The following is a 14,294-nucleotide window of genomic DNA, read 5'->3' as shown; positions in this document are numbered from 1 at the left end:
ATAATTAATCACCATTGTACTATTAAGTGTAGAGTTAATGTGCTAGGAATTTGATATTTCACTTCTAGAACTCTTGATTGAAAAATCATTTTCAGGTCAAGTAAAAAGTGTGCACGATGGTCTTGCTCTGGTTCCACTGATCTCCACAGAATCCCACATATATCATAATCCCCAATCCCGTTCCTACTTGAAATCAATAGGTGGTACCACCATTGACTTCAAAAGAACAGGATTGGGCCCAATCTAATGCCATTTGAAGTCAAAGGGAGTCTTTCTATTGACTTCAATGAGTATTGGGTCAGGCATTTAATCCATTACTTAGTGTATGCCAGAGGTTCTCAAACTTCATTGCACCGTGACCCACTTTGGGCAATAAAAATTACTAGGCGACCGTAGGAGGGGGGGACTGAAGCCTGACCCAGCCTGAGCCCCCAGTGAGTGGGAGGGGGGAAAAAACCAAAGCCCAAGGACTTCAGCCCCAGGCAGGGGGCCTGTAACCTGAGTCCTGATGCCCAGGGCTGAACCCTCAGGCTTTGGTCCCAGGCCCGAGCAAGTCTAATCTATGGGGTTGCGACACACTTTGCGGTCCCGACCCACCATTTGAGAGCTGCTGATGTATGTATATTGTGCTCCAATGGAGCATTTCTTCATAACTTCTTTCCTATAGTTTTTATCTGACAATCCTACTTTATGATCCTTTAGAATGTATAACCTCTTCCAATATACTACATGATAATGAAAGCAGGCAAAGCATATTTAAAGCTCTTGAAAGGGATAAAATTTACTCACGTAGTCCCATGCTAAGCACAAAATATCGACAAAAGTGAAACTCTGTCTTCATCCACTTGAGTTAAGTGAGGTGGACAGGAAGGGACAGGACAAGGAGCGTTCCAAGTGCATGTCTTTAAATTATTTTTATTCCAGAATTCCCAACAGATAAAATATGCTACCCTGGGGCTTTGATCTGGAGCACTGTTCACTGGATAAAGCTTGGAATGAAAAGCTCATTTTCTATGAGAAATGTTTTGGGCTTTTAAAAAAAAAAAACAAGTCTAAGAATATTAGAGTCACTAGCATGTATGCATATATATTCTGTAGAACTTTGATCTTGGGAAAGTACTTCTTGGGTTAAACTTTATTTTTCCATTTTGTCCTCTATGACTTCTAATGTACTTAACTTTATAATCTGTGGAGTCACATCTCCCTCATTTTAATGATTATTTATTGCATTCTGTACAAGATGAACCCAGTTCAATTAATCAAGGGAAGCCTAAAAATCAATTAATATGAATTAAATGAGCTACACCAACTCTTAGGAAAGTCACACATAATTTACCAAAGCATTGTCAATAATGCTTAGAGATCTTTTGGAAAATTGCTCATGAGTGGTTGCTGATGCAGTTAAACGTTTCAAACCTACATCATTAATATTACAATCAGGTTGGTGTAGACAGACTTACAATTTTTCTCAGTGAGAAGCCTCATTATATTTTGTGGCTTTAAAAGCTAGCTTAAAAAAAAAAACAACAGTTTCACTTGTGATTGCGATAACAGAAATCAGAAGCAGGAACCAAATACAGAATGACTGCATATATGGAAAGTTTAAATAATTTGTCTTTAAAACAATAAATAAGAGTCTCCACACATCCTTTGTTGGAGCAAAGGTAGCATAACCCAGCTAATATAAAATATAATACAGAAATCTGTTTCTTAAATCAAGGAAACGAACAAAGATATTTTATGCACATTTGGTCACAAGCAGAAATCTGTTCCAGTCTTTTACTTTTAAATGTCTATTATACACACAAACATTGCAGTACAGATATCCATCCTAGCCACGGGCAACCTTCTTACAGAGTAACTGGCCCCTACCCAATCATGATGCTTATGAGAGTTCTCTACTCAGCAGTCCTGAAAAGCACTCTTTAACAACAGTTTCATTTGTAAATCAGTGAGGGAAGAAGTGGGTTCCGGTAGAGCTGCAAGTGGCCTGAGACAACTTGTCTCAATGGGGCAAAATAACTATTGTTATCAAGCTTAACAAAATGGCACAGCATGGGAGATATGCCGAGCCAGAGAGCAGCTGGTTGTAATTCACACTGTTTTTCAGAAAACTCTAATCGTTCCCGAACAGACCTCTTTGATGATTGGTCTTCCCTGCATTTTCAATTTGTCACTTTCTCTTATGATAAGGTCAGCAGTGACAGCACTTCCTGACATTAACAGCTGTGGCTTTTAAAAGGGTCATTGTGGAACTACTAATTGCAGTAATTTCATTAGCATAAATTATTTATTCTGCCATTCATTTATCTCTCTCCTTTTTTTAATGCTACATTGCATTTTTCAGTATAAGCCCATTCAGAGATGTAGGCAAAGAAAATTATTATTGCTAGTTTGGCCTTCTTTATGTAAAACTAGTTGATGATACTTTCAATTTTTTATTTAACTGCTGATCACTAGGAAGTATAAAATAGCAACAAGCCAATAACCAAGGTTACCAAGTTCTGAATCAGGAATATTCAATATTCCTAATGAGAATTGGGGGAGGGAGGAGTTTGTATTTTGTTATAAACTAGATACAAAGGCAAAGTCTTTTTTTACTTCCGATGCAACAAGGAAATCACTTTATTTTAGACCTCGGCATACTGGCTTTTGTGCATACAAGAGTTCAGACAATCTTGTATCCGCTCTGGGTCACTACTGGAGTTAAGAAGACTTTTGTCTGAATAAGGAAGGCTATTTATTGCTTTTCTAAACTAGTCATTACTAAACCAGCTATTCTACCTTCTGACTACAGATCTCAGCTTTCGCCAACAAGTTCCGTTAGCCGAAAATGCACTAAGCAATAGCAGAAATGACTGATGCTACTAAATCTCTTGATTGTGTAATTTAGGCAGTTATCAAAGCAGGGAGGGAAACCTACCCATTGTTAGTATTGGGAGCCAGGAAGGAAAGATATTTCAAGCTGCCATTATGTCATATTATGTTGGATTTCATTATATCTTATGCAAGATATAGCACCTCCAGGGATAGAATGACAAATTTTCTTAAACGAAGTGCACAGTTTAGTACCAAGCCTCCAGCACTACAGTGCAAGATAGCACAGCAGAAGAACTTCAAAGGAGTGGGAAGGGTTTTTTTTGGTTTGTTTGAGGAAAGCGAGGTTAATTGTGGATCCCCTTATTTTATGTTTCCAGTTGATATATGAAAATACAGTGAGTTGTGGGATGTGGAGATTATGTGGCATACTAAGATTAGACAGATTGGGCTAATACCTCAGAGAACACACTTTGTTTATTTCATTAAAGCATTATTTCAGCCCCAATCAAAGTTTTATAATGGAGTGTTAACCCTATACACCCAATATATGGCATTTAAATCTCAGCATCTCTACTTTGGGTTCTCTCTTTTTGCCAGGCTGCATGTTAATGTTTATCAATTTGAGTTTTTGTTGTAAAATATTTTAAAAAACCCACCAGAACCAACTTGACTTCTACTCTGACGCTCTCCATTTCCTCCCGAGTCTCTCTCAACTTTAAGCTCCTTTTCTCTTCCTCGCTACACCACGCTATGGCCAGCACCCTTCCAGTGAGACTCCTACAGCTGGAGAGGATGCTGTTGAGTAAAGCAAGTCATTTGCTTTTCTCAGCAGCACACTTTGTTCATAGATTCATAGTTTAAGGCCAGAGGGATCATTAGATCATCTACTCTGAGTTGCTGTATAATCGCAGGCCATTAAGCTTCACTCAGATACCCATTATTGAGCCCACTAACTTGTTTAGGCTTTAGTCAAACATATCTTCCAGAAAGACACCCAGTCTTGATTTGAAGACATCCACCAAATTCCCTTGGTAGTTTTTTTCCAATGGTTAATCACCTTCACTGTTAAAAACATGTGCCTTATTTACAATTTAAACGTTTCTCCTTCAGCTTCCAGCCACTGGATTATTGTTATACCTTTCTCCACCTGATTAAAGAGCCCTACAGTACCAGTATTTTCTCTTAATCAGAATAATTATAACACTGTAAATCAAGATGCCTCTCAATCTTCTTTTTGATAAACGAAACAGATTGAGCTCCTTAGGTCTCTCTCACTTTAAGGCATTTTCTCCAGCCCTGGAATCCTTTTTGTGGCTCTTTTCTGCACCCTCTCCAATTTTTCAACATCCTTTTAAAAACGTGATCAGAATTGTATGAAGTATTCCACTATTGATCTCACCAGTGCCATATGCAGAGGCAAACACCTCCCCCCCACACACACTCCTGCTCTCTACTCCCCTGTTTATACATCCAAGGATCACATTAGCCCCTTTTGCCATAGCATCCCACTGGGAGCTCATGTTCAGTTTCTTTTCTATTATGATTCCTAGACCATTTTCATAGTCACAGCTTTCAGTAATAAAGGCCCTCATTCTGTAGATATGGCCCACAGTCCTTGTTCCTAGATTATAACTTTGTATTTGGTTGTATTAAAAGGTTTTATTTGTATGGGCCTAGTTTACCAAGCGATCTAGATTGCTCTGCATGACTGCCCTATTCTCATCATCATTTACCACTCCACTAATCTTCATCTATTTTATTTTGTGTCTTTTCTGGGTATTTCTAGTCCTTGCACAGGAAGTAAGATGAAGAAGAACTGAGTGCGGGTCTGGTGAAATCCTGCTGATAGGATCAGTCAAATAGCTGAGTTTTTTAAACACATAATTCAAAAATAGAGCAAAAAGGAGTTTACTGAAAATCGATGTGGGTTGTGCAGAAGAGTGATTGTAAGTCCTCTGTTAGTCCAAATGAAGTTATTTGATTACACTTTCAGTCCCACTGAACATGGTGATATGTAATAACCATTGCCTAGTTACATCCAGAAATTCTAGTAACTAATGAGAATGAAGCTTTGGAATGTCGCCAGTCCTTCCCCCCACCCAGTCCCAAAATGCAGTGTGAGACTTTTTAAACAATAGGTGTAAAATCCTGGCCCAATTTGCCTTTGGTTTCAATCTCCTATGTGCTCCAGTGGGGCCAGGATTTCACTCTAGAGGTGGGGAGAAAGCTTGTTTTCTCTCTTCACCTGTAGATGCTGCCTAAATGCTGAACCCTAAACCAACCCCAAAATCCAGTTATTCTCCATCGGCCTGAATTTCTTGTTTCATTTCACCACAAGAGAGCTGGCATTAAACTCGGAGGTTTATTTTTAAAGGGGTCACTTAGCTGTACTATTTTATTTGTAGTGATTTTTTTCTTTAAAAAGCACAGTTTCAAAATCTGCCTCAAACTAAAACCTCTTGTAATTACTGCGGTTTTCTTAAAACACAGGTTTGGGACAATTAAAAGTTGAGTGTAGGTTATACCAATAACCAAGTGCTTAACTGTAGATCTGGCATTCATCCTCTCAAGTTACTGGATGGCATGATCATAATACACGCCAACAGTCTGGACAAAGGTGAGCTGTGGCTAACAAGCCTCCTCTGATAAGAGGCAATAAAGGGATATCTAAATATCTAAAATGAAACAAATTGAACTACCCATGAAACACAGCAGCACTACAAATGAAAAAAAGGAAAAACCCACCCACTTAAATCCCTTTCAACTGACAGAGGCAGCCAGATACCAGCTAAGGTTCTCTGTTCTTCAGGGTGATCCTCTCCCACCCTGCTTCCCTAATACACCTCTGCCACTCTCCTGGCCCTTGCTTCGCTCCCCAATACTCTCTGATCTTTCCCTCTTTGCAATACTTTCCACTCCTCCTCAGCTGCGCTCTTTGCTACTCACCTCACCTGCCCCTTTCTGATTCATTTCTGCTTCTCTTCTGTCTCCCTTAGTTATGTTTTTTCACAAAGACAGCTGTTATAGCTGCTCTGTCCTTCTGTTCCAGGTCCACCCTGCCCCTTCCACTCCCGTCCCCCCTTGCTGGTCTTTTTATACTTTGTTTTACCGTGTTAGTCTTCTAATTGGCTTTACATACCCACTGACATTATCTGCACTGTCTCGGCCATCAAATGCTACTCTGAGAAGAAAGCGTGCTGAGACAGAGTCCTAAAATAAATGTCTGATGATGATAAAACATCAAATTATTTTGTCTATTGGGTCAATTGCCATTTATTTCATTATTAGGCTGAACAGGAAAAATATTTCTTAGGGGCAGTTATCCACTCATTTGTGCCTGTGTACAGAAGAGAATCACATATGCACATACATATTTCCTCCTGTTAATGAATTATTTCCAGATGTCCAAAGCAAGTACTTTGCACCATGTAAAAACATTATTCTTAACAAAGGGTCCATTAATATTAACCGCCTAAATTGCGATAACATGTTGTGTTCTTAATGGAGTGGATTAAAATTTATTAAGGAAGTGATCAAATTTGTATTCATTCAAATCAAAATAAATGTGTTTAACCTTTAGAGAAAAGAAAGTGCACCATAAACATGCTCTCTCTTCTGCACATTATCCTCATTTCTCCTTTAAATTAAACAGGAACATGTAAGTTGATAAAACAGCAAAAAAAAAAAAAAATCAGGTGCCCTAACACCAAAATCTCTTTAAGTACCTTACAAGGCAAGGTTAGGCTGTTTATATCAAAAACAGTAAGGATTTCTAAGTCTCTCTCTTACTCTTAGAATCCTATAGGAGGCATCAGTATACCACTGTAGAGTGGGCTACAGCAAACACTGATGTGAGACACTGAGATAAGAAGTGAAGCATGTCTCTCCACAGCCAGTAGATGTCATTGGTCACTCTTCATATCACAACTTGCCTGGCACTGATCACTGTCAATGGCACAGGAGGTAAAGGATGCAAAACATCTCTGCTTCCAAGATGTAAAGATCACCAAAGAGGCCCCTCCATCCCATCTTTACTTTATTCTTTATTGATTCTGTATTTTTTCCTTGTGAACGGAGTACAAATGCTGCAAATGTGGCAGTCTCCTTCACATTAAAATTTTATTCCCTATTCAGGCTTTTCAACTAATAACTAAAGTCTAATAACACAGAAATCAGATGTTTATCAGTAACAGAAAATATATTAATCCAGCACAAAATTTATTGTTTCTTTTCCCAAAGTTCCAGTCCTTATTGCATCTAACTGGTGGCATCAAGTTCTGCAAGCTCTTTTCTAAGAGGTATCTTGCCTATTGCCACTGCCAGACCTTCAGTTGCCATCCCCACAGCATTCAGTTGCCTGGAAACTCTCCCTACGGGGTTCTCCTTAATGCCAGGGGATAGTTAACTTGAGATGCTAGGCTCTTCATCTGCACTCTTGAAATCCTGTGCTTCTGATTTCTACAAATCCCTTACATCACTAGACGGACCCAGGAAAACAGACGTACGATCCCCTGAAAGTCAGAATTGCTACACACTAATTGCCACTGAACCAAAACCAACAATTTCCCTACATCTTTCTTGCTTATAAATGAAACCGTGTATTAGCACCCTCTCTGCATTACATTTCTACACACATTAGATTCTAACTTTTAAAAATAGATACATGTGAGGGACTAATGCACCAACTTTTCACATCTGGAGATCAGAGTTCAAATTGGCATTAGTGAAAATAGTTGTCTGCATCACAAAACCACTGCACAAGCTGGTATCATACCCATGGCAGTCTCTGTCCAAAGGAGATTGAATACCAAAATAGTAAAGCATCTATTAAAGTTAGAATCCAGTCACCATTAAATATAGAAGCTGGCACACCAGCCTCTGCTAAGAGTCCCTCTCCTTCACAGCCACCATATTCACTTACACACTACTTTAGAAAAACAACTCAGAACCTGCCATTGAGAAAAGGGAGAGGTCTTCCCAAAATCCTAGGATGCAAAATTCACAGAGGAATATTTTCAGAGTTGTTGAAAGAGGTTAAACATCTTTTCTGGCTTAATGTGAACTATATAGTAGCAAGCAATGTAATATCAGGAACTGGGTTACCTACGCTGTCACATCAGTTTCTGCCATCAGCATCGGTAATGATGCCAGCTGCCTGATCAGTTATACACCCTCACATCCCTATCAGGCTGAAAGAGGGACACCCTTGAGAGAAGGAGGTCAATGTCCTTTAAAAGTCTTTTAATGAGTAGCTTTCTTCTTTCTCCATACTGCCCCAAGACAATATGGGACTAAAAACACAATTGGAAAAATGCTGCCAGGCTGTTTAAAAGCCTCACTGCCCATCACAGGAGCAACGTTTGGGCTTTTTTTTACACACTGAAAGCCTAAAAGGAAACATATTGTCATGCGATTTTTTTGGGGTGGGTCAAGTTTCAGACTCCAGTGTAAGGGGAGGAAATAACTCAGTCCCCAGATTTTAAACTGCTGGCTGCATTGTGCGTGTAGCTGCTGGGAAGATTTCAACCTGTCCAGAACTTCAGTGAATGGAAAACATGTAGCTCTGCTGAGGTAACAATCTGGGTTGTAGAACTGCAAATGTTTGCTCCCCATCTATTACTGTGCTAGTGAACACCTCGAATTATACTGACAAGGTTAAATCTATCCCGTGGTCTGGGGCATTCTCATGTCTGTGGGATTTCCAAAAGCCCAACATCCAGGGAAATTTTGGGGAAGAGAAGCCACGCACTCTCAGCACTGTTTCCCTCTCCCTCCCCCTCCCATGTCAGAGAAATGAAGTCAGTAGCTGGGGTAAGCTTTATAATCTTAAAAGACAACGAATATGCAAATGGAATAAAAAAGAAATTGTTTTTCCAGCATATTCAATTATTGATCTTTCAGGGATCTGTGTTGCTTTCTCGTCTGATTGACGAGCTTGAAACTCTGTACCTCAATCACCTCCGTCTCCTCAATGAACCTCCTGCTGACGGAGTGCAGGGCCTCCTGTGGCCACTCATGAAACCAGTCAATAGCTGTGCAGTTAACTATGGCTGGGAACTTCCGAGCTCTAACTCTCAGCGTGGAACCAACTGGAGAGAAACACAAAATGATCTGCAGAGATGAGGAGGGAAAAGAGAGCAAAGAATTACAAGGCAAGTTGAGGCGATTAAAGAAAGGAATGTAGTGAACCATGGCAATGAGCCATTGCAAGTGAGTTCACAGCTGAAATTCCAATCAGCCTAGCAGCTAATGAACTTAGGCAAACTACCATTTTACCTGATGCAAATAAGTTTTACTCACTATATTGTATGTTATACAAACAATGCCTGCCTCTTTCTCCTTCCTCCCCAAGCTAGTAGCAGTTACTTAGCCTGATGTATATTAAAATCAGTAATGTGACTGTAAAATTTTGTCAACACAGAGACAGCTAGAGTTCACTGAGTCAGATAGCCGATCTAATAGTCTAAGTAGGTTAAAGTAATATCTAATACTGGTTCAATATCTCCCTGCAAGCTCAAAAGGCATCTGAAAAAAGAAAAGGGCTCATAGTTTGTACATGCATTTCCAATGATTATTCTTTCTGGAAAGCAGAATACAGCTTCCAAATCAGGGCTAAAATATCTAAGTAAAAAGTAATAATAAAATAATAAAAATAAATTAAAGATAAAAAATTAAAATAAATAAAATATGAAATAAATAATAATAATTAATACCATGATGAGACTGATTTGTTGATATCAGTGTCTTGCAAAAGCTACTCCAGAGAAGCTGGTGGAATAGATAGTTACTGTACTTAACATCTTTTTAGGGCGTTATGTTTGGATTTAAGATAATTAACTGAATGTCAAGCATTAGATTGTCAAAAGTGGGAAGGAGTCTTTTTTTGCCCATTTCTACTCTCCTAGGATGAGATGCATTGTTTCTCTTATTATTTAGGAATATTTCAAATCATGTGGTATCACTATCTGTTTGAGTAAGTATCTTAATACTATTACTGCCAGTGGAAAAATACCCAAATAGCACTTTCACTAAAACTGTACAACATCCAGCATTGATTATAATCATTCCTAACTGCAGAAGCCAGGACAGAGACTGGCGGAGCACTTTAGATAGATGATAGGTTTATTCTGCTTCTTTAGTCATCTGTCACTGCCGTTATAATATATTCACAGAAAATTGTCAAGAAGCAAAGTGAGGCCAGCTGAAAAGGAAGAAAAGCAGAGAGATAAAGGAAGGTGGGGTGTGTGTGGGGGAAACAGAGGGGTGAAATAAGAGAAGTCAAGAAAGGATGAAAAATAGAGAGGATTGGTCAGGAATAACATTTGGCAGGGAGGGACCCTTGGGAGAGGAGGGGAAAGAAAGACAAGTTGGGATGAGTGGCTGCACTATAAAAAAAAAATACCAAAGGCTAGCTACTGCAGAACAGTTTTCTAAAAATTCTTCCATGTGGGAGTAACCCATATGGACAATTTGTTGCAATTAATCTGTACTTATGGGCAAAGGTGAATAAATTCCAACAGTAATCACCCCACCCTGGGAAATCTACCATTCAAATAATGAAGATTATGCTCAGATTGTAAAGTATTTGGGGCAAGGACTGTCTTTTTCTTATACCTGTTTGCCAGGCCTCATACAAGGAGACCCTCATCACTGACTGGCACCTCCAGAGCCTGTTGCAACACGACCCCGCCACGTGGCTTTTGTCACTTTGCCGTTGGTCTGTTCTAGCTTTGAAGGGCTTGAAATCAGTACATGGTCATGGGGATTTCCCCCTGTGCTTCCACCCCTTTTTACCAATGGGATAAGGAAATTGTTGTTGAATTCACAATTAGTGGTGTAGGGGCAACGTGGTGCTTCCTCCGGCTGGTGCTGGCTCCAGAAGCAGGGCTGTGTGATCATTGACAGCTTCACACAACTGCTGGCACTGTTCTCAGAGGGAAACGTTACTGGCCAGAGATTAGCATAAAGAGCACAATTTCAACAGTCCTTTTGGAAATCATTATGTAGATGCGGGGAGAAGGAGGAGAGAGTGAAAGACTGGCAGTGAGGGAGGAGAAGAAAGTGATGGGAGAGGAGGAAAAGGAGATGTCGTAAAGAAGACGGACAACTGTCAACATGAAAATGCCAGCTGAGCTAGTAAGAGGGCAACTGGAGCTGTTACTGGGGGAAAGCCTACATATAAAAACAAAATTAAGGCCCCAAATCCATGCATTTAGGATCATGGTCTCAGTTTTTCACTGCACCCCTCACCATTTTTTATTCCATTTACCCCCCCCCCTTTTTTTACTCCTAATTAATTGTGCTCACATGTAGCAATTCAATTTCCATCATGCTTTGCACGATGCTTCACTTCCCTTTAGCTATGACCTCAGTGTGTTTATTTCTGTGTGTGGCATGGGGGGGAAGAATGACTATTTCATGTTATAATGGAGATTTGATTTGCTGTAGTCACTCTGTTTTCCCTAGTTGATCTAGTTTATATACAGACAGAGGGCACACCCCCTCATATTTACCTCAAATTCCTCTACCCATAACTCACTTGTACATTTATCCTGGATAGCACTTGAGAATGTGTCAGCAATAATAAGCTTTGAACCAGAGTTGAGTGAACAAAAATAGGATATGAGGTTCTGTTAGAGACTCTCAAAAGTATGGATGATTATCTGAACTTTTTCATGCCCCTCCTCCTCTGTGATCTTCAAATAGGTCCCCCCTCCTCCATACAGCCCTCCTTCTTTTCTGCAACCACTCGATTCAACTGTAACACCAAGTTGTATTTATTACACCTTTGCAAGTGTTCCCTTTCTATCTTGCAGTTTCATGAAGCTGTTACTTCTTTCCCACCTAACTAAGGGTATGTCTACACTAAAAATATAAGTCAACTTATGTTAGGTCAACTTACAGCTACTGCTGTAATTACTGCAGTGGTTCATGTCCACATTACCCTTCTTCTGTCGGTCGTGTGCATCCTCACCAGGAGAACTTCCACCTACTGAAGAGGGGAAATGTGGGGGGCTGAGAGCCCCCCATCTCCTGTCTCCCCACCAGGCTGCCACAGGGCTCCAGGCTCCCCATTCCCCGCTGAGACTTTGGCTGCACCAAGTCTCCCGGCTTTCCGCTCCCTGCTGGTAGCCCAGAGGAGCAGCAGCTTGCTCTCCGCAGGCAGCATATCAGCCACCAGGGCAGCTTTCGGCTCCCCGCTCCATGTCAGGCTGCTGGGACTCTCGGGCTCCCTGTTGAGTGGCTGCGTGTTCCCAGTGGGAAGCAGGGAGCTTCAATGCAGCTGGGTTTCCAGCAGGGACTGGGGAGCCAGGAGTCCAGGCAACAGCCTGGCTGGGACTGGGGAGCCAGGCAGATGCAGCCCTGCTCCAGGCGGGGAGCCGGGAGCCTCGGGGCAGCCTAGCAGGAGCAAGTCTGTAGTGTGTACACTGACATATTAGGTTGATATAAGCTGCCTTATATCAATGGCGTAGTGTAGGCCAAGCCTCTGTTCCTCACATTCATGCAGATTTCATACCCAGCTTTCTGAGTACCTTTGATGCAAGGACAATCAAAATCCAAAGTCTTGCACACACTGCTAAGCAAGGAGCAACTCAGAATGTAACAGTTTCTCAGTCTTCCATCCCAATCAGTAGTTTTTTTCCTTTTTAAATGTTAGGCACAATTACTTTTATGGTATAATAATTAATTACTTTTGATGACCTATTTAATTAAACCTGTGGAATTATTATTAATATTGCACTTTTGGGGTGCAGATGCTTTTCTACGTAAGCTTACTTGGTTTTTCCACCTCAAAATAACTCACGAGTATCTACAAGGTACTGTATTTTTGTATGCTTTCTTTTAACTTCCTCTTAGCATATAAATTGTGGATTTAGTGAATTATCTACACATCCCACCTGCTTTCCAGTCCTCACACACAGAACTTTTTGAGATTTTAAAATTTACATTCTAGTAATGTGCTCTTGCCTTTGCTCTGATGTAGCCAACAAACTGCCACCCGTGCTTATTTTGGGGACCAGTAGGCAAGGGCCCCAGAATTCAAAAGCATTTCAGAGCTAATTTCTACAGCAAATGATGAAGATAACTAAGGAGACAGGATGTGGGAAAAGTGAGGAATGAACAGTCATGGAGGAGAGGAGGGGAACTGGTTGAAACAACAGTAACCTTAGCAAAAGTTGTTAGGATTTATACCAACATAAGCAAAACTGATGTCAGCCCCACACTTTAATAGCAGAGCTGTTTTGAAGCTCCAAATAGAACAATTTTGTCATTCTTATCCTGGCATTTTGCTTTTTCACTTTTACCTTACATGTTTGATTTTTAAGCAAATATTTTCAATGCGCTGTGTCAGCCTTTCCACAGCTTTCATACGTTTCTTTTTTTCTTTCTATCCTTCTATAAAACCTTCTTTGTCTATGCCCCAAATGACTGCCTTTTGCACTTCTAATGCTGTGGTTCAAATAGGTACACTGTGTGCTTTGACTCCTTGAATTTGGAGCAGAGCTGAACAAATAATGGATTTTCAGTTCTGGGACCAAACTGAAAAATATAGGGAAAAAATCTGTTCAATTTGAACTGAACCAATTTTTTAGAAACTTTTTTGATTAATTGAAAACTAGAAAAAAAAATTGTTTTGAATCAACCAGAACATTTTGAGTCATCCCAAAACAATTTTTTCAGGTTTTTTAAATTCATTTTAGCCATTTTCGAGTGGTTTTTCTTTTTTTAACTGGCCGTATTTAAAATTGAAATGCCATTTTGAATCAAAGTGGGAACAAAATGTTTAGACTATTTCAAATATTTTTCCAGTCAAAACAATTCAACAAAATTAGGCAAATACAACTAATAGTTTCAGACCCCAGAAAATGCACATTTTCGTGTTTTGTCAAAAAAAATTGCCCAGATTTAATCTGAAGTCCAGATACTCCTCCCAGACCTAACTAGGGTACAAGATGAGCAGTGATCACAAAGGAAACAGGGGCTTAATCTATAGTGTTGATTTTAGTAAAATGCTGAATAGTAAAGAGATATTTTTACCTTCATTAAGCTTGAGGTTCAGGAATTGACTGAAATACTTAATGTATTCCTTTTTATATCTTATTAGTCTGTGTTTACACTGAAAATCTCAGAAAAGGAGGTAGGGAGGAGGAGGGTCACCCAGCTATAACCATAAGTACATACAGATATCTGCCAGTGTGTTAACTCATGAATTTTATGTCTCCTACAGAACAACATCTCTACTTCGCAGTCTTTGCAAAGTGAATAGATACCCCCTGTTGTTGTATCCAGAAATGGTAATTTGCACAGTGGGAGACCTGCAAAACGGTGGCAAGGTAAGAGGCATTTTGAAAGCAGGTTTTTAAAAAGGCCTTTTAAAAATAATGAAATCATAGGAGCAATCAGAGGGATACAAAGGGAAGAGAAGGGAAAGGGAGGGAAAGGAGAAGAAAAAAATTGAGGAGATATACAAG

General features: G+C 39.9%; 1 protein-coding gene across 8 annotated transcripts in view; it reads right to left on the bottom strand.

Annotated features, from left to right (window-relative positions):
• Positions 1 to 14,294, bottom strand: part of DNAH11 (dynein axonemal heavy chain 11) — a 278,479-nt gene that overhangs the window by 98,755 nt on the left and 165,430 nt on the right. For all 8 annotated transcript variants that reach the window (XM_039523273.1, XM_039523275.1, XM_039523274.1 and 5 more), the window contains one exon: positions 8,770 to 8,931. In XM_039523273.1, coding sequence (XP_039379207.1) covers positions 8,770 to 8,931 — 162 coding nt within the window. The remainder of the gene's footprint in view (positions 1 to 8,769; positions 8,932 to 14,294) is intronic.

The sequence above is a fragment of the Mauremys reevesii genome, linkage group 2, assembly GCF_016161935.1.
Source record: "Mauremys reevesii isolate NIE-2019 linkage group 2, ASM1616193v1, whole genome shotgun sequence".
Taxonomy (NCBI): Eukaryota; Metazoa; Chordata; order Testudines; family Geoemydidae; genus Mauremys; species Mauremys reevesii.
This window is presented reverse-complemented; position numbering and strand designations above follow the sequence as displayed.